Genomic DNA, 21,142 nt, shown 5'->3' with positions numbered 1-21,142 from the left:
TACGAGAGAAACAACATTTTCGCATAGTAACACAATTGGTTTGTTCTCGATAATTCTCGTCAAAGTTTTACAAACTTTAAACACACTGCTAACTATAAAGCTATTGAATTAAGTGGTGTCAAGAATGTCGGTAAACTTTAGGAGGTATTTGACAAGCATGAAGTTTGGGTTTGTGGCTTTGTATGAGAAATTCCTTATTCCCAACTGGTGCACAAAATTATCATTTTAAATAGTAATGGTTTTAAGAAGACTTTCAAGTCTCCCTTCTTGGGTTAAACTGTTTTCAAAACAGACTGGATAATTACGGCTCCTCACTAATTCAAGGAAAAATTCTTACATTTTTAATAACTTCCAACTTACTTTTTGCGCTTCGCTAAGCTAATTGATTCAGCAAAAATTCCACTGCCAAAAATACACAAACCGGAAATTAAGTCGCGGAAGATAATGGGAGCTCTAAAAAATTCAATCTACTAAAACCTACATGGCCCATTATTCTGCTTTTTTGTAAGTTTATAAAAGTGTCAAAGTCGATAAAGTCATGCTTGTACGTATACTTACATGAGTCATGTAGCTATAGACTTCACTTGATATATGCCATTTCTGTGCATGCCAGTCCATTTTTCTTGCTCGAGAAAAAGGACAAAATGTTAAGGAAAGCAGGTCACACATAGCTCGCATTATGCTTAAACGCCACTAAATTTATATTCTCTTGAAGAGCATTATTCTAATGCCTTCGATATCGTTAAATGGGTGTAAAACTGTTGGCGAGAAAATGATCCAACAGAAAGACTATAAGGCGAACGGAAACCCCTATAGATGGGCTTTAAACCGACCAACTTTCGAACTACGAAGGCGCACTATTTATGTGCGGCACAACTACACTTTACCGGAAAGTTCGTTTGTGGTAAACGTAATAAATTTGCTTTCATTTATATTTCCAAATAAATTGAAGCCGAAGCTCATAGCTCAGTGTATTTCGCTGGAAATCGGAAGAATTTTTCAGCTTTTCCTTTGTCTGTTTTACTTGTCGCTTGGAATTTGACCAGAAGAGGAAAGTTCGGTGGGATAAAAAAGGTTTTAAAATTATTATTTTTTCGAAATCTGCGAAAAGGTGTCTACCAAAAAAAAATGAATAAGAACAGCAGTGTACTCAGGGGGTGCAGAAGCTTTCTTTTCACTACAAGCAACATTTAGTATGACGACATAACAATATCGCCATACTTATGATGTGTGTACAGTATTTCCATTGCAAACATTGCAACGAAGGTATTAATAAACAAAGCAAACTGCCTCTCGCTTTAACATTTTTAGCTGTCTTGAACCACTTAAATGTTTACCTTAAAGGGCCCCATGCGTTACCGGACAAATTGTGCAACACATGCAGTTACGCAATAATTTTCCAATGTATGGCAATGTTTGATGCGCTGCTCAAATGTTTAATTAGTTTCAACATTGATATATTTTATGCAACGCATTGTGGGGCATAGAGACGGGTTTTATTTCGCAACATTTTCCATTTGTAGGGTTGTCACAAGGTATCAAGACTGCCATACTTTTATGAAATATTGTTTAAAACATTTGATAAAATATGGACCTTCGTGGTTAGTGCAATTATTTTTCCATGTCTAATACTCAAAATTTAAATTCTTAACAGCAGTAATTTTAGGTAACATTGGACCGCTGACTAGCGCTAAGGTAAGCTAGTAGTTAGTAGTGAGGTAGGTCAGCTTCACATCGCCGACTCCAGTTATGCTAAGCGAAACCTCCCGAATCCGAGTTCGGGTCGATACTTGACGAACGTGGGCAACCCAGCAACCTCGAGAAAGCGCACGTTAACGTTTTGGTTATTCCTATGTTTATCGTTGTTAACGTGTAGTCATGCGCCGAGTGAATTACATTTGATACCATTATTAGTGTTTCACCTAAATTAATTAAATAAGGTAAGTGCGATATTTTGGATGTCGGTTCGTTTATTTTAGGGCGTGCGGAGACGGCCATTAGGGCAGCTGTCACTGAAACTGAGTTATAGGTTATAAGTTTCAGTTACAACAGCCTTTTGCCGGCTGCGCGCGCAGACGAAGGTTTGATTCAGAAGAGCGGAAATTTGAATGTGTTTGTGGGATTTTTGTAGATGTAACTGAAGCAAAACACGCTTAAGACTTTTTGGTTAATTTGTAGGTAAAAAGCAAATATTTCCCTTCCGAAATTGTGCCAAGCAAAATATTTAAAACAGCTACGTGCTAATAATAACATTTACAATTCAACCGTGAAATTATGGCAATTTACCTCAATCCGAAGAATATTTAAACAAAATAATGTAATTGCCGCGGTTACAAAATGACTTGCTTAGAATTGTTATTCATGTGTACCGGAACTTGAAAAACCTTAATTCCGGCATGCGCTTTTGTGTAAAGGTAAGGCCAGATATTATAAAATGGAGCATGCAAAATAGGAAGCTAAAACCTTATCTAAATACAAAGAACTGTACTAATAATTTAGATAGAAGCCGGATTTCCCATTGCATTCAAAAAAAATCTCAAAGCGACTGAACTGAAAGTTAGAATTTAGGGCGTCGACCTGAAGGGAACTTCAGGATGATTTCTGAGTATCGCGAAATAGAGGTACTTGCCAATACTTCAATACACCATCGACGCCGCTGAATTCCAGGGTGGATATTTTCCTAATTATTTTGTGTAAATAGTAAAGTTTACATCTTCAATGAGCAGAAAATAGTGGCGAAAGTAGGGTGGATTTTGTCACACAACAAAAGAAACCTTAAAAGAAACTTAAAACGTTTTAGCTCGGAGGAATATTATCCTAAACATTGTGCATTAATAGGAAAATTTGCATTCTGAATGAATGCCGAACAGTAACGGAGAGAGGACGTGTTTGTTTAATGACAAAAAAAGCCTTAAAATACTAGAAAGGAAACTTTAAAAAATGTAATCATTCAAATAAAGCTTCAACGTCAATGAATTTCAGCGAGACCATTTCCCTAACTATTTTGTGTAAATAGCAGAATTTCTGTCCGCCACAGACTTGTTATGTTTAAATCTATTTATTTTTAAACTGTTGTTTTAAACTCGATCCCAACAAGGTCTAACGTTTTAAACATTCGTTAAAAAAACATTTTGTTTTCGTAAAAAAAATATATCCGAGAACGCAGGGACAGGGATTGTCTCACTCAGAAGGTACAATGACGTTGGTCGTTTATTCACTACATTGCAAGCTCCCATTATATTCCTTCCCCGTTCAATTCACGCCTGAAAACAACGAAAAGTCCGGTTCTATTCCGGAGCCCGAGTTCGGGGAATACCAGATTCATTTTTCGACTTCTCCCACTGTCGCGTTGCCAGAATGCATGGATAGATCGATGTACCATTTTTTTAAGTCGACATCTAAGCATTTGAAAACGGATGTTAGGGTTAAAATTAAAAAAAAAACAAACGTGTAGAATTTTTAAAAAATGTAAATAAAAATTCCCTTCATTCTAATATGAAAATGTGTGTTTTTGGGTATTATTTAATGGCGTTTCGTAACAGAAGAAACGACTGTTAATTCAAAAAAAAAAAAAAATGTCCATCTACTTAAATAACACGTTTTAATTAAATATGGTTCTGTGAAGAAGGGTTGGACAAAAATGAACATTATAGAAGAGTTTTAAGCATAAAACGTTTATAACGTGCATCTGTAGATAATTTAATAAATGTTTAGACGGCAACAAAAAGATTTTTAAAAAAGTGATCTGTTGACGCATTCCGGCATCAGTGGCAACACGCAAAAAATAGATCGGGTATCCCTTGAACTCGGGCTCCGGAATCCGGAATCCGGAATATATCCGTACTTTTCGTTTCGCTTTTCGGCGTGAATTGTGTGGGGAGGGGATTCACTTGCAATATAATATAATCGATAAACGACTTCTGTAATTTCATCTTCAGGGTGAATAGTCTCATTTCCTGTGTTCTCTGAGTATATTTTTTTATGAAAACGAAATGTTTTTTTATGATGTTTAAGGTGTGTTTAAAACGGTTTCAAGTATAAATACTCCCCAAACCACCCGATAGGACTGCATCTAACGAAACCGCGTTATCTAAGTGGACTGGCAATGAACGTATTTTTTGAAAACAACCCTTCTAATTTTAAGGATCATCATACTGCAAACAGCAGTATATCTCGGAAAGAGCTGAAAATAAAAATAAGGCACGTTATTTAAATAGAATTTGAGTCTGCAGAGCCCACAAATTCTGATTGTTAATCTGATAATTTTTAATCTCATCATTCTAAACCACTTTTATAGCCAATATCCTACCTATACCGTGTTGGTACTACGATAATATACCTGATTGAACAACTTGAACATAAACTTATGTAATACTCAAATGAATTACTTTTTATGAATCCCACAAAGTAAAAGTGCATATTATCGAACACATGACACTTTTACGAAATATTGATAGCTTTTTTATTTACACATATAATTACTGTAGATTGTACCATAGTGTTGGTGGTACTAGGAAATTAAATGCTGGTTTCTAGTTCCAATATAGAAGCCTTCGCAAAATCAATCAAATACTTACTGGTATAAAAGGTTTTCGAAATATTAGTGAATGTCGCCATAGAAGACTTAATCCGCCTTACACGCTTAGTCCGAGTAGTGCAGAAGTTACGTGGCAAAAATGAGACGTCGACGACTATCCTAGTTTGTTGCCTAATTGTACCTACTCAGGCATTGCTGTTTTATAATTAATTAACAACACGTTTGTCATTTGCTTAATAATTATTGACTGATATCCGCCAAAACTTGAGCTTATTATAAACGAAATAATGAGGGTCATTGTAAACTCATAGCTCCAGAAAACTATGGATAATCACCAGATTTTCCACTGCACTGTATTTAACCGTAATTACTTCAATATGTGAGTCATAAAAATTTAAATGCTGCTATTTTTGCTCCTTAGCAGCAGCTTCCTAAGCACTTTAAGCTATTGTCTGTAACAAGCTGTAATGGGACCATCCTGGAGGTTGCAAAAAAATTTATATACCGAATAAACTAAGTGGGTGCTTGTAGTTTTCATTGCACGGTCTAGACAATAGTATTATAGTATTTATTGTTACGATATATTCCTAGATTGTTATAACTGATGGCGATGAGAAAAGTCAATGGTTGTTAGAACGTTCCCTATTGTTGCTTTGTTTACGTGTAAAATGACCTCCATTAGTTTTTATTCATAAGGTAGTCGAATGTTGAACAGATTAAAAGTTACGTGTTACAAAATTGCTTCATTAATCTATAAGGATATTGTGGCAAATTTATGCATCTTCACATCTATTTTAACTTGGGCGAATATTTTTTTAGAGCATTTAGGCATTATTTAACATCAAACCATGACTTTCCGTCGCAGTGCTAAAATATTCGTGGTCGATAAATAATGTAATGCGTTGACTAGCATAATACATCAAAGTCGGGAAAAAGCCCATTTTCCACAGTTTTTTAACATCTAAAATGGTTTGTTTTTGATGATTCAGGATGCGATATCAAAAACGCACGCTTTTAGGAACAGAAAGTATAACTGCTTAAATTTTTAATGTTGTTCTGGGGAAATTTATTAAACAAGAAATGGAAAAGTTTGCATTATGGTTTAATTTCGGTCTCAAAGAAAAATTTGAGGATTTACGAGTCCATGTCTCCTTTGCGGGTTTCAAGTTAATGCCAGTTGGCTCAAATGAAAAATGATATTGAAGAACTGGGAAATTTTGTAGTCTGAAATACCCTAATAACTATGATGAGGGAAATATCTAAAAATGTGTCTCGCTACATTCTGTTTCAATTATGACTCCAATAATAAGACTGGAGAGAGATTTAACAATTTCCTATGTTTCCTGACAATTATGGAATAGTTACTTCATCTATTAGAATGAATTACCTGTTTAGTTATATAGAACATTCTAGTTTTCGCTTTTATAGCTTCATGAAAAGTACTATTGTTTGATATATGGTTAATTTGCCTCGTTGCTCGTTAATTAGAACAAAAGCACGAGGAATGATTCCTTTACTATTTACCCACCTACATATGTGTATTTTTGTTATACCAAACTGACTTTGAATAAACGTCATTAACCAGCAACCAAAAATTAACACACTTCAAGGTTGCTAGCATAACTCATACATGATTTCTTGAAGAATCCCATGATCCGAATGCGTCATTAAATTACGCTAACCATCATAACAAACAATAAAGACTATTACAATGCCAACCGAAATGTATGTCGGTGAAGGTAAACAAATGTCTGACTTTGGCATGTAATTAATATATTAATTACTATATTTGAATACATATAAAATATCTCGTTTCACGACGGATGCATGTTTTAATACCCGTAATCATTAATCCAGGTAATAAAGTAACTCGATATGTACCACGTATGTCATTGTAGTTGTAACGTTGTAATGGTGTCAATTTTGAGTCTCAATTTAAGAGCGATGCTTGAAATCTAAGCAAATTCTAAAGTAGAATTTTCTTGCCAAGAGCTGGATCTACATTTTGGAACAACAATCGAACTGTAGTGTTCAGGTGAGTACAGAATCCAAAATCAATTTAAATTTGTTGCAAACTTTTGGTATTAAATTTTAACCAAATTTCCACAATGTTAATAATAAACAGGGGGTCCTAACCAGACTTTAATTTTGTTCATTAAAATTTTAATTTAGCTTTCTGCTGATTAAAAGCTCCTGAGCTTGAATTAGCTTTGCTTTTGATTGATGATTAAGACCTACGTTTTGAATTAAAAGTCGTTGTTGTTAAACCCGTCGCGTCCTTTCCGATTTCTTCTTCCGTTTTAATTTCATAAATTTTTGATTGAGAATAACCGAACTTTCGGTTTTGATTGGGTTTCAATTATACGCTCTACAGGGTTCGAAGGGTAAAAAAAACGACATTGCTTGGTTATGCAGAGATTTTTGGAATTTTAAATCATTATTTTAGGACAGGACTGAAACAAAATTGAGACAAGTGTTGATGTAACTGCCTTCCAGTGTTTTCTTTATTGTAGCTATATTTTATAAATTCTTTTACTATACATAGGAAACTAAAAATATGATCTCATCCTTTTCCATTTCTTTCAATCTCACCACCTTATCAGCGCTGCCTCCATAGATTTTCCAACTCTACCTCTATTCATGTCCCCAGCTATGAATATAAATAAAGATGGTGTTACCGTTCATTTTGTTGTAGGTCAAGACAGATTTTCCTCCTTCAATTTTGTGTACGTGCGTATATCTTGAGAATGAAACCCTCTAAGCTAGTACTCTTAAATCAAATCGCTAACTCATATTCCCCAACTAATTATTCAATATCATTTAAATTGAATAATGGAGAATACTTGCACGAAATGTATTCAATTATGATTTATAGGACGTTATCTTGACAGAGATTGAATATTTTAGTAGTAAAGTTCTAGAGGAAATTCCATTTAAATACTTCTAGTTCAGTTTGAGAATTGTTAATCAATATAAACTGCGGAGTATCAAAGGTCACTAAAGGTTTTTTTTCGAGGTAGCACTGCAATTGAGTGATTTTTAAACTTGTGTTTTGCGACCGTAATAGATACCTCATTAGGGAGCCAAGAATTTTCAAAAAATGCACTTTTATTTTAGCGTTGTAAATCTCGCACAGAATCATCAAATTTCGTAACCCCGTTTGCAGAGATTTCACTGGCAAATCTTTTGAGAACTTTTTGCATACATTCACTTAGAACTACTCTAATAGTAATAGGTTTTTGTTGACCCCATTCTCATGTCAACTCACCTGAATAACCACAAGAACGACGATTCTCCTTTAAATTTGCTAAAGTTCAGAACCCATTTGATTTTTCCATCGACTTTTAATGGAGAATTAAGGCAATGATTGCATAGACAATGAAGTGCAAAGCTTCAATGACTGGAACAATGGAAACAAGTTCAAATGTCTAGTGCTTAAGATTACATGGGGTCGCGGACTTTACTAAGAAAAAGTAATTTTCGAGGGTTTGGCAGAGTCAACAGATTAAAAGGAGTTTCATACTTCTGACATACTATATGCACTTCCTTCTAGAGTACTTTTAATTAGTTTGAGAACTGTAAATAAATAAGCAGATATCTAGTTTTAAAAGCTGAGATCTTCAAAGCATGGGAACTTTTTTCTAAAATTAACTGTGGTGTAATGCGCAACCCGAATTTTCCAGTTCGCTAATGTTTAGGAAAACGTCACTTGCATATAACGATTTATATTTTGCGGACGAACCTTAGGGAGGATATTGAAATCGGTTTCCACTCCGACAAGGAATGATTAATTTAGTCCTCTGTGTTTACACAGATTAAATGCTCCCATTTTGTTTGAAAATCATTCCCAGTGCACACCGCTTTTGAATTTAGGGGAAAGCTTGAAAAGTAGCAATTACCACATAAAATAATTATTCAAAGTTAGTGCAAGTGAAATCGCATGCACTTTGAATTTAATTCTAGTGTTGGGGTGGAGAGCCATCAAGGAACGTTTTTGGGATAAATAAAACAACAGCTCCGACATAGGAAAAGCTTAAGACCGCAGTAATACTGGATTTTGCGGCAATAAGCTGCAAAATCGCAAAATAACTCAAAAGATCTGGCACAGATTGTGGCCGTAGCCCCGTTTATTTTGGCCGTAATCAGGCCCAAACATGATGCTCTCGAGGCGTTTAACTTAAATTGCCAATTATAAGATCGATTTTACAATTTTGGTTCTAATAAAGCGCAATAGCGTTAACGATCTTCTCTGAAATTCTTCGAAATTAGTCATTAGTCTTGGGATGCGTAAAATTTATTTGCTGCACTCGAGAAGAACATCTCCTTAATGACATGGCTCGAGGCAATTAGGCAGTTTTTGCAAAGAAAAACATCAAACCGATAAAACAGTTAATTAGGATACATTTACTGGAAGTATGTTGGGAATTCTAAGGGAAATAACGAAAACCCATCAAAGTTTTCCCCAACAATTTTTTATTAAAATCTAACACATCAAGAAATTTGGCATATCTAATATTCAAAATTCCAGGGGTAAAGTCAGAATGTCCCAAATAAGATCCTGGCTGAACTTTTTAATTGGTTTTCCTTCATTCTGATTATTGATATCTGATGGTAATTACAAAACTTTACAATCGACCCACAAACAATTAAACTACGTTTTGATTTCCAGACCGCTTGTATGCTTCAAAGAAAGCCGGAAAGGCTTGAAATTTTAAGGGCAAATCGTTTAGTTTTATTCCGGAATTAATTAAATAAAAAGTTTATTGAATAGTGGAAAAGTTATGAAAGTGCTCTATTCTAATAATAGCCCTGAGTAATTAAAATTGAAATGAGAGCCAAACATTGTGGAAAATCGAACAACAAGGATTGATTAATATTTGTCATAAAATCATGGAGGGAAAACTATTATTTCCCGAGAAGATAGAGAGAAACTCATCAGAGAGTTATATGCTCAAATTTTGAGAAACTTTGATTGTTGAATCGTTTTTCGCCCTATTTTCAACGTTTGCTGATATGCAGGGCGTGAAAGGCGACTACCTAGGTAAACTAGGAGATGACAGTCATGTGGAGTTTGTTTGACTGAGTCATGCTGTACTTTGTTTCACTGCGACGATGATCAAAACTTTTGCAATGGTTTAGTTTCAAAGTGTAAACTGGCAGATTTGTCTCGTAGTACAACTCCCAGGTTGGTCCACACGTCCACTCCAACCGAATTAAAAAAGGTGAAATGGAAATCATTATCCTATACGAATCTCTAGTTCAAGCTTAGAGTTATCACAATGTGCTCCTAAATATAAGTCACTCGGGGTGAGATGAAAAAACCATGTACCGACAGGGTAGAGGTGGGACTATATTCCTTGATGGAGCTCCCACTTCAGCAAGCTTTTTGAAAGTTATAATAACAATAATGACCGAGACGTAGCCGATGAGATCTGGGAAAGCCTAGACGCTGCAAGGAGGGATAGATGGCACAGACAGACAAAATAAACAACCCAAGTGTTTCAACAAGGTCAGCAAAGGGCTGCCCTATGAGCCGAAATCATGTGACTGTCGGAATAATAGAACTTCACACCTTAGCGCTCAGAAAGCCGCCACTAGTGAAAATAATGCACTGAGTAGTTCATTTACAACTCCGAAGACTCAGGGCGATTTGGAAGATCTAAAAAAAAGGAAAAACAGCTAGTCAGGGCGAGATATGTATATCCAAATTTTTTTCAATAACGGTTCTATATCACCCTAAAAACTGGAGCACGTAAACGAGTTCGTAGTTACCCTCAAGCTCGGGAAATATGGAAACCACGCTTCGAACAACGGATCGATAGCACTCCTTAGCGTACGTTGTAAGCTGTTGGAAAGACTTTACTTTCAACCGTATATCCAGTGGGGTCAATGCATATATCCCAGTTAGTACCGAGGTTGCTGTAACCAAGTTCTTTCGTTCACAGCCCACATTGAATTTTTATGACCACGTAAAATCTACGGTGGTGTTCATTAAATTATCTTCCTACGGTACGGTGTGGAACTCTGGAGTCATCTCCAAATTTTTTAACGTTTCCCCTTGCCTCAAATTAGCAAAACTATGAAATAACATGCTGGCTCATCGGCTAATCGAGGCCCACCTAAACGGATAAGTTAGGTGTAGATTCAGATCCAGCAACGAACTTCCTCAGCTCAAAATGTGATGACCACACTCACGCTCTATTCGAGCAAAGCTCAAAATTTCATGTATTGAAAAGTAATCAGTGTGCTCACACTGAAGTGAGCACCATACTCGAATGCCTTCAAACGCTGGACATATGGTTACTTAATACGTCGTGTGTTCGTAACCGGACAAAGTTCATGGGTGGAACATTTGAAGTTCGAAACGTTGGGAACAAGTTCGGGCTTCTGTCAGTATATTTGATACGAATTAAAGGACGTCTCAACCGTTTGAAGCAACACTCTTTAACTTACGACAAACGGTTACACGAGCGGTTGGATATTCGCCAGTGAAGTTATCATTGGCCATTAGCGAGTGCGACCTCGATTCCTCTTTCTGCCAGACCTAGCACGTTCCATTTTTCTGCATTTGTCACAATTACTAGGCCAGCAACAATACAGACAGTTATTTCCATTTTTATTTTCTGTTTTTTAATTTCCTAGTCAGTCTAGAAAAAAACCTGCACTGTCCCGACGTCGATGAACGAACATTAGTTTCGCTATACTTTCCAGTATTGGGTCCAATGTTCGCCCCATCGTGTAGCCGAATCATTTGCCATTAGTTAATGTGCCGAATTTTGAATATAAATTCGGTGGAACGTTGTACCGAACATTGGATCAAATGTTCGGCGCATAGTGTGTATTTTACTTATTCCGTTGCCGAATACTGCTGCTCGGTATGGATATTCCAAATGCTGTTGAAAATTTCACTGAGGCTTGAAATGAAGTCTTCACGGTTTTACTCTTTTGACCAAGATTATAACAGGTGATAATTTTATTCTGGGAACAATTCCTACGTTTGTTCATATCACCAAATTCGAAAACGATATTTAGGTATGTAATGCTCTTTTCGGCATTGTCTTCTATAGATTTTTATTCAAATATAACATTTGTTTGAGGACATTACGTAAATGGAAAGCACCAAAAAATAAGCCAATATTTAATATTTTAGGTCTCATTAACCTGAATCTTTAGCTCAAATTCGACATTGCGGATTACCTTCAAAAAAATTTGACTCGAGCCATGTTTCGCAAGAACTTTTTGTCAGTTTAGGTTTTGTATTTTCCCACTAATTCAAACCATTGTTACGCTCAATCTAAGAGCCAATGAACCTCTATGCTATAATTTTCTACGTCTCCAGAGCATTGTTTGCCCCCTTCTAACTGCTTCATGTTTACGATGGTTAATATGGCCATATCGAAAACAAGAAGATTAGGTTTATTGTCACATGACGCTAAGACATTATTATAGTAAATCAGCCTAATCATACTTCTTGTCACATGACCATTAAGAGGTTCGTCGTAGTAATTGTACCGTGGGCCTGAATGCGAATACATCTCAAGTGAATAATAGTGTTCAGTGCGAGACAGGAGACAATATAGTGCTCCTAGCACATGTGGGTGTGTCAGTGTTCTTGTGGATGTCCTTAGGGTTGTTGAAGGTATTAAAAATTCCCCGCCTCAAAAGTTTTAAAAGTCTCGACCTATATATCTCCAAACTCCAACCCCCTAGTTCAGTTTTTGCAAGTCATAAAGCCGGGAAAATGACCCTAACCATAGCAATTTCAAATCAATATAAAGTGCCGGTGCCATTTGTCTTTGTTTAAGGGGCCAACACTTCTGACAGTCTGGTTTTTTACGGTCTGGCTTTTATTAGGGAATTTCTGCAGAATGAGGAAAATATGAGTCAAGCCCGGTGACACGCAGCGTATTAGGTGTTGAAACTAGCCGTTGCTTGCCCCACCTATTAGCTAACAGGCGAGAGGTGGTAATTAAAAACTAAATAAATGATAATTAAAACTAAAGTTCTAATAAATAAGACAGAAATTGCTAATTAAGTTTTAATTAAAATCTCACCGAAAAAACGATGGTAAGGTCTATTTTCTAATATTTTCAATATCTTTTTTCCGATGAGGTTGGAAAGCTTCCTACCTTCTTTATGTTTGAAAATAATCCCACATGCATGGTTCCCATTTTCAGCTAATATTTTTTAAAAGGAGCGATACCAGAATTAATTTTCCGATATACCCAACCTGGCTTTCTAACTTAACTTATTTGGAAGCAAAATCCCACACATATGGTACTCATTTTCCGATATAACTGTGATCCTAGGGGCGTCCTAGTCAGGCAAGTTTGCTAATTACAAAAGGACGAAAATCCAATAGAACAAGGAGAACTATTTGTCCCACATTATAACTCAAATACCGAGTTTAGTTCATCATGTTGAGAGGGTCACTTCATTATTTACAACCCCATATTGATTAGCAGGCTTACATTGCTGAAATTTGCTTGTTTGATTATCCTAAGTATTATTGGCACTGTAATTATAGTCAGTGATTGAAAACGAACATAAATCCTCATTAGGGGAGAACATCTAAATCAGCTCTGATTGAATAGCCTCCATGCAACAGAGAGTGTAAGATGTTTGAGAAAATTGTTTTAGAATCCCGGTGAAATGTACCATTCTAGAGAAATTTGAGAATTTCCAATAAATGTGGTCCACTCTCATGGAATTATTTTAAGAGAATTAAATTAGAGTTGAAAATGGTCCGAATTATATCAATCCCCATTAGAGTAAACCATGAATAGTATATGTAATTGATTATGCGGTGGTTGGCTATGTATGTAGAAAATTTGTTTATCCAAATAGCTCTAAACGCATGGGTGTTTATTTAACCTATTTAAGGCTGTTGTAATGCCTAACTCAAAACAAATAATGTTGTTTAATAACAAGCTTTGTTTACAGGTAAAAATTATTTAACCATCAGTCTGTGTCGACTGAATTTTTCCAAGTGTAATCTCAAACTTCCAAAGACAGAAAAGTTTTCTTAATTGGATCCAGGACAGGAAAAGATTTCTTCTTTAATTCATAACTTTTAACAAACTAATGTCTCATTATCGCAAGTCCAAATTAGGAAGAGTCAACCTCCCTTTTAAGTAAATTTCTTATCCCCAACTTCTAGAAGCATTTTTAAAATCTTGCTACGATTAATCAAAATCCGAGTTCCAAATGGAGAACTATTCTAGACTCTTTAGACGCGAATTTTGGGTTATCTTCTATCCAAGCGGAAATAAATTGAGCAAATAACTAAGCGAAACAAGTACGTATAGAGCTCTAGTGAACGGGAGTAATAAATGTTGAATTCGATGAACTAACTCTCAAGAAAATCGATTGGAAAAATTAAAAAGCCGTATACGAGATAGAGAACAAGAAATTGATGTTTTCATGGACCGTATATGTTTGTTTTTAAATAAAGTGTTTTATATTTCTCAAATACTTTGAAAGTACTGAATATTAATATTATTTTTGGAGGCCTTTGACTAAAATGTCTACTTTTAGTGTAATTGTTTAATTAATATCGCTTAAAAAGTCACTTAAAGGTCAGTTGAACTTTTCTTGGTGAATGTCGGTTGGGCTCGGTGAGTTGAAATTGTTTGGAATCCGTTCATTAGCTCGGTAGGACCCTATCATTATTTTAGTGGAGGTTTGGTTGGATGTGGTTGGTTAGATTCTTAGATAGATTCGATAGGCTCGAACTTAAGCTTGAATAGTTCTGTTGAACTCGATCGATTCTTGGAGTAATGATTCGCTAGATTGTTAGGTTCGTAAGCCTCATTCTGTACTCTGAATATATTGGTTGAACTGGTTCGCTTAGCCTTTGACAGATATTCCCACTCAATTTTCAACGAATTTTTTCCAAGGAAAAAGTGATTGCAGAGATTATTTATTATCTGCCTTAATTTTAAAAATAATCAAAGATACTTAATACTCATTTTCATCAAATTTTATTCAAGAAAATATGACGGTAATATCCACCAATATTTTCAATATTCTCCATTTCTTATCTTAATTTATTTAGCATAGTTACGGCAACTTTCATACTTAAAATGTCACTGGATCTCAATATTCACGTCTTATTTGTTTTGCGTGGAACTTCGCACTGAAATCAGCTAACAAATAAGATGTGTAAAGTGCGATTCGTGACAATAACCTGCCGTAATTAGCGTGGGGAAAGAAGTTAATTAGAAAAATAAAAACCTCCGGAGTAAAGTAAGCCACATAAGGGCGACAAAAACAATTAAACAAAGGTCTAACGGTTATTTCCACCTAGAAACAACCTAAATGGACACTTAAGTCCCTTAAAAGACATCATTTTCCGAAGAGAAGGCTATTGTATTTTATATTTTGTAACCATTTCAGGGTGAAATGCCCCGAACTTAGGACTAATGCGAGCGGAGAACCCTTATAATGAAACTCATTTGCAGGCCCTTATACATGTGTCAGAAGGACCCGCAGCGAAATTATATATTATTTCTGGATAATGCGATTATCCAGTGAGGCTGCTTCGTTTCAACTTTGACATTTTCAAATATATGGCAAATCTGGAGCACAATCACATGTGGGCTGTTTATTTATCAAGCTGGTAGGTTTCGGGAGACCTTCAACTCTATGACGTTGACCTATATAGAAATTTTCTGAAATTTTCAGAACACGGGCTGACTTTATTCGAAGCAACTGAGACTGAATCAGAAAGATGTTTTCCGTAGCAATTCAGTCAGTTTCGAATAGAATTTTTACGCAAATTTTCTAATAATCCATGCACATTTTTGTATAGCAATTCTCATAAATTTTTAACAATCCGGACTGACTTGACCTGAAACTTTTGAGAATTTTTAACTAATCAAGGCTGACTGCAACAGGAGTTTTTTTGGAATATTCAAGTAATTTGTTTGTCTTTATGTATTGATGACTTCGAGAATTTAGAAAAAACCGTCTCCCTCAACACAACATTGAGACAAATTTAAAATTCGTCTCGTCTTGAAATGAAATTGCCGGACACAATTGACACTTTTTTATTGAGTACACTGCTATTCCAATTTCCAATTGAATTGTTGGCTTTAGTAATGATCGCGTTTGTACCAAAATTTCCCACAAGCCAAGGAAATGAGGTGTAACGTTCAATAAATCAGCTTCAGCTTATCGATGCCAGATGAATAATTTCCCCTAATCTTTTGCAACAAAGCGAAGTGATTTTCATTAGTGCGTGCCAGAATAATTCGGAAATTATCATTGCTTCTCTGTTTGTAAATTCGTACGTACTCCGTCTGCGGTTTTGCCAATTTAACTCAGAGGGAACAATTCGAACAATGCAAATATTGAATTTTAAATAATTGATAAGGGAATTTTAATTGTTTCGATCCTTATTTTGTATGTTGTGTAAATAGGGCGGTTTCAATTAAAAAACTTAGAGCACATTTTACAGCTCACGACTGCTCTAAAATAAAATTCTATTTATCAGTCTCGCTTCGACAGGAACGTAGAAGTATTACTGCGAACGAACAGTCACGATCTAAGGCAATTTTGTTGTACTATTTTTGGTGGGCAAGAAGTTTCATAGAGTGCCTTCAAATTAGTTTTTTTAACAACTGATAAAACTGATGAATGATATGATATCACGCATAGAAATTTCTGCATCATTACACTTTCCTTGCGATATTTAGTTACATTAGTATTCGACTGTAGGATATGCAATGCAATAAGTTTCCACTTGTTACAGAAAAATGGACCTTCGTCTGTATTTTCTGTCGATATCATTATTCGGCCTCTTTTCACCGTGTCTTTCATTCAATGGAGAGCTGGCTGAACAAGAGTGTCCGGACGAATGCGATTGCCATTATTTCCGCATCAACTGGGTTACGGACTGTTCAAACAGCAACTTGACGCAAATACCTTACGAAGAACTTAGCATGAACGTCTACGTTTTGGACTTGAACGACAATTTGATATCAGAAGTTCAGCCTTTCCCTCCGGATATCAAAATGAGACGGTTACAGATGGCGGACAACCTTATGACCGTGCTCAAAAAGGAATCTTTTAAAGGTTTGTCCCGTATTAAATTTATTTTGTAAGTCACGTATTTTATGGTCAACTTTTCCTGCTTTAATAACCACTGACAAATATCCTGGAATATTTCTATTCTTCAATTCCAGGGCTGCACTACTTAATAGATGCTGACTTTTCGGGAAATAAGATCAGGAGGGTCGATCCAGATCTCTTTTAGTAAGTAGCAACTTTTATTTTATGGGTCAGATGGAATTACACGATATTGTTTGGATCCTTCTCCAGAACAATTTTCAAATGGAATTTATTACCAACGAATATTTCAGCTGTTTGATATTTAGAGCTTTCGTGGTTTGCCTCGAGCGCCATATTTTGTGTTGATCAGGGTTACGAGGATGTTTTTGGCAGTAATTTAATGAAAGCTACTTTGAAGTTTCAGACATGAGCCAAGTTTATGGGATGAAGGTAGTTTTAGTTACTTAGTGCCATAAATTTATAAACTCAATACCATATTTTGCAACCTTGGCTGTCACCGAAAGGAACTATCTCGCCTTTACAACATAGAAGGACTAAAAAATACATATCATTTCGTTATCTAAGAAATAAAAGAACGGGCGATTATTAAAAAAACTCAAGTGGATAATTAGTCAAATTAATTAATTAAACATTAGGTGCTGCTACAAAATCAGTTATTTTTATTAATGAATAATGAATAATTCTGCAACAATGTTAAATAACTAAATAACACACGTTATAAAAGCTATTCAAAATACATTCTTTCATTTTCGATACATAAAAGTGCTCTTTCAATACTTCCAATAACATTATTCAAAATAGCAGGATTTGCATTAATTTCATCGATTTTTCCTTGAATATGTTACCTTAAATCATTTTAATTTCCCACAGGTGTAACCAAAATTATTTAATGTTTGGTCATAGGAAGAAATAATAACGAGTCAAGTCACATGATTCGGTTGGATAATCATTATTGGCATTCCGACTGATTGTAGTTTTGGAGTTTGGAGAGTTCAAAATGTATTCAGTGCAGAGTGCAACTACATCATCTTGTCGAAAATAACCACTTTACAGTTCATCAACGTTATGTTGACTGAGTTCCTGAAAATGAATAATAAGCCAGTTTGCAATAAATAATGTCACGAAAATAAACTAAGTAGGTACCTTAAACAAAATAAAGGGATTAAAAACAGGGAGATGGTTGAATATATCAGTATTTTACGTTTAGCTTGGATATGCTAATTTTTTCGGAGGTCTGCTTTTCATAAAGAATCAGCAAGGATTGACGTTTGCTTAGTAATTCAGATAACATTTATACTAGTACGAGGGGGGAGGGGAAAGATTGTGCAACCGTAGCGCCATCTATCTGCAACGTCACTACATAAGGTCACTGAAGTTTTGGCAAGATTATCACAAAGATAAATTTAAAATACTAAGGCGTTTCAAGAAAAAGAAATGTTCTCAGTTCCGGTAACATTGTCTAGTACATATGTATGTCATGATAAAATATTGTTTTCAGTGACTCCGCGGGTTTTATAACTCTGGAGCTGCAGAACAATCCTTTGGATCCCGTTGAAGGCCCCTTCATAGCGATAAGCACTCTATTATACTTGGATATAAGTAATTGTAGTTTGGAATTCCTGAATGAGCACTTCTTCGAGAATATATCGGCGTTAACCACGTTGGATTTATCTGAGAATCCGCTAAACACTTTGGACACCCGAGCCTTTGAAAAGTTAACCAGTCTGGAAACGCTAAAGATGAATCATTGCAATTTATCCGCAATCGGGGAGGATACATTTATTTCACAGCTTAATTTGAAAACTCTCGAGCTCAGCGGTAATAAGTTCTTGAGGGAGATGAACTGGGATGTGCTTTCGAGGCTACCTTTGTTGGAAAACTTGGATTTGCGAAATTCGCACGTGAATCAATTATCTGAAACTATGTTCTCTAATAACCACTATTTGAGAGTTCTGGTGTTAGCTGAAAATAATTTGTCTGACGTGGATGTAGGACCCCCGTTTAAGAGCTTATCCAATTTGGAAACTCTTGATTTGTCCTATTGCAATTTGACTGTGCCACTATCGGAAGACACTTTCGCGAACGTGACCAAAATTCGAAGCCTTTATCTTACGGGAAACACCTTGTTTGCTTCTGATTTACTAGTCGCCTTATCACCTCTAACGAACTTGCAAAAACTGTCTTTAAGCAACTGCGGTTTACGGCGTCTGCCTGATACATTCCATAAATTTAAAAGTTTGCAGGAATTGGACATATCACACAATCCTCTGAACGATGCGTTCGTTAAATTATTGGCACCTCTTGAAACTTTGGAGTATTTAAACATGGGCTACAGTAACCTATCTAACATAGCTCCTACGTCGTTTTCGAAAATGACGTCGATGCGGCGACTGATTTTGTCGGGTAACGATCTTAACAACTTGGAGGCCGGTTTGTTTGGTAATTTGACCCGTTTGGAAAGTTTGGAACTCAACAACTGCGGCTTGCGCCGACCACTCAATGCCACATTGTTTTTCAACAATTTCACCTATACGGACTTGACAGAACTTCAACTCGCCGGAAACCCGCTTCGTGTGTCGAAAACAGGTCCGCTCTTCCCCAAACAACTTTCTCGGCTGCTAACTTTGGATCTCAGTAATTGTAATTTGACTTTCTTGCCACCAGACGCCTTCTTTTGGACGAGGAATATAACAACTTTGATCCTGTCAGGGAACCATTTTAGCTCCCCCAACGATTTCCACTTTTTGGAACTTTTACCGAAATTGGAAGTCCTTGACTTAACCTACAACAACTTGTCGACCTTCTCTCCTCGAGAAATCGAGTTTAACACTCAAGTTACAAAATTAAAATTGATCGGTAATCCATGGAGATGCGATTGTTCGGTGGCGAATTTATGGGATTGGGCACATATGGAAAAAGGAGATCTCACGATTTTAGAAGGTTCCACTATAGGAGCTGCTGATGTCACCGTTGGAAAGCACAAGCGTAAGCGCCTGTTGGTTTGCAATTATGACGATAAAATCGGGCTCCCCATGGTCATGAACAAGACCGCAATAGGAAGGAAACCATTCAGAGGTGCCCGAACTATTTCTGCCTCCAACAGGACATGGGCGAAATACGTGAGAGAGTCTGGATGCGAACCTTCGCCCAATTTACTTCTCGCAAGATCAGCCAGATCGCTGGATTCAGTAGGTTACGTCAGCGCAGAGGGCGTGAAAATGCGCCTCGCAGAGCACCAGCCTAACTCTTGGGCCACTGCCGCCATCAACGCATGCGTAGTATATGGCGCCATCATGTTTGTAGTGGGGGTTCTTTTCCTTGTAAGGAAGCAGAAGCCCCTTGTACGTCATGTAGACAAAACTAACTAAATTTCTTTCTTGTGAATGGCCGAAGTAGATGTATAGTGATTAATTAACGTTTCAATCTTTCCTTTCGATTGTTGAATTGTGATCAAATTGCTTCCAAAGCATTTTATTTTTGTGTTATTTGTTTTATTATTATTATTATTATTAGTAGGAGTAGTAGTAGTATTAGTATTGTTAGCTTTTATCAGCTTCTGTTTCTATAGTCATATCCAATTTTGGCGCTAAAAGACTCCTCTCCAAAAGACAGATCTGATGAATGATATTTATTATTATTAGGTACCACAGACAATATTGTTTATTATTATATTGTTAGCTATAGGATCATAATATGATTTTATATCATAGAAGGTAGCTTTTAGATCAATTTTAGATCATAGACATATATGTAATTTTCTACTTATAAAATCCATAATCTTTACTCCTTAAAACTAACCAGCTGAAGACTGTTTTATTGTGTTTGGTGTTTATTCTTACTTTACGTATCCTAAATATACAAGGCTGTAATTGAACATTTATACAAACAGATTGAATAAAATTGAACCTATTTGTTTCCACGTTGTTTTATTTGATATTTTTGTGGCAAATACCGCACCATTATGCTATGATTATTATGTAATTGACATAATAATGAATTGAAATTAGAGGAATTGTTGTGTATTAAATGCTTAATTTGCTATGATTGATGGCAGCAATATTGATGAATTAATTTAGCTATATGCATAATATTTTCAACCCCAGAAATTCCATTTTATATTACGCACTCCAGTCATCATCATAAATACTAATGAGGACTCCAAATATTTTCGTAAATGAGCGTCACCTGACTCAGAAAATTAATACAAGAAACTACGTGAAGGATTAAAGCATCCTTTTTATCAGAAAATTATCGTACAATGGAACGGATGACGATTCCTAATATGCGGATACAATATAGAGAATAATGACCAATTTAAAAAATATCCGAAAGATTCTAGTCTATCAAAAAAATTCTTAATTGACTCTATAACTATTTTGACGATTTCAGGCAAAAGAATCTTCAGTAGATTTGGTCATCTGCAGATTAAGTACTATCTTTCCAAGCAGCCTTAGAGCTATTGGGACTATTCTGCACGTCTCTACAAAGATCGTATGGTCACTTATACCATAATTTTATGGTATAGATAAC

The 21,142-nt window shown here is 35.8% G+C and overlaps 1 protein-coding gene across 2 annotated transcripts; it reads left to right on the top strand.

The window, feature by feature from the left end:
- The first annotated feature begins 1,793 nt into the window (after positions 1-1,793).
- LOC136417200 (leucine-rich repeat-containing protein 15-like) lies at positions 1,794-20,527 on the top strand. 2 transcript variants are annotated; one of them, XM_066402770.1, is made up of 4 exons: positions 1,794-1,940; positions 16,293-16,615; positions 16,726-16,795; positions 18,111-20,527. In XM_066402770.1, the coding sequence occupies exons 2-4, from the start codon at positions 16,297-16,299 to the stop codon at positions 19,978-19,980; spliced, it is 2,259 nt and encodes a 752-aa protein (XP_066258867.1). In that variant the 5' UTR covers positions 1,794-1,940; positions 16,293-16,296; the 3' UTR covers positions 19,981-20,527. The 2 variants fall into 2 exon arrangements, with proteins under 2 accessions (XP_066258867.1, XP_066258868.1); XM_066402771.1 differs by lacking the exon at positions 1,794-1,940 and adding an exon at positions 12,040-12,176.
- The last annotated feature ends 615 nt before the right edge of the window (positions 20,528-21,142 follow it).

This window comes from Euwallacea similis, chromosome 27, assembly GCF_039881205.1.
Source record: "Euwallacea similis isolate ESF13 chromosome 27, ESF131.1, whole genome shotgun sequence".
Lineage (NCBI taxonomy): Eukaryota > Metazoa > Arthropoda > Insecta > Coleoptera > Curculionidae > Euwallacea > Euwallacea similis.
Note: the sequence above shows the minus strand (reverse complement) of the source record. Positions and strands in the feature narration are given on the sequence as shown.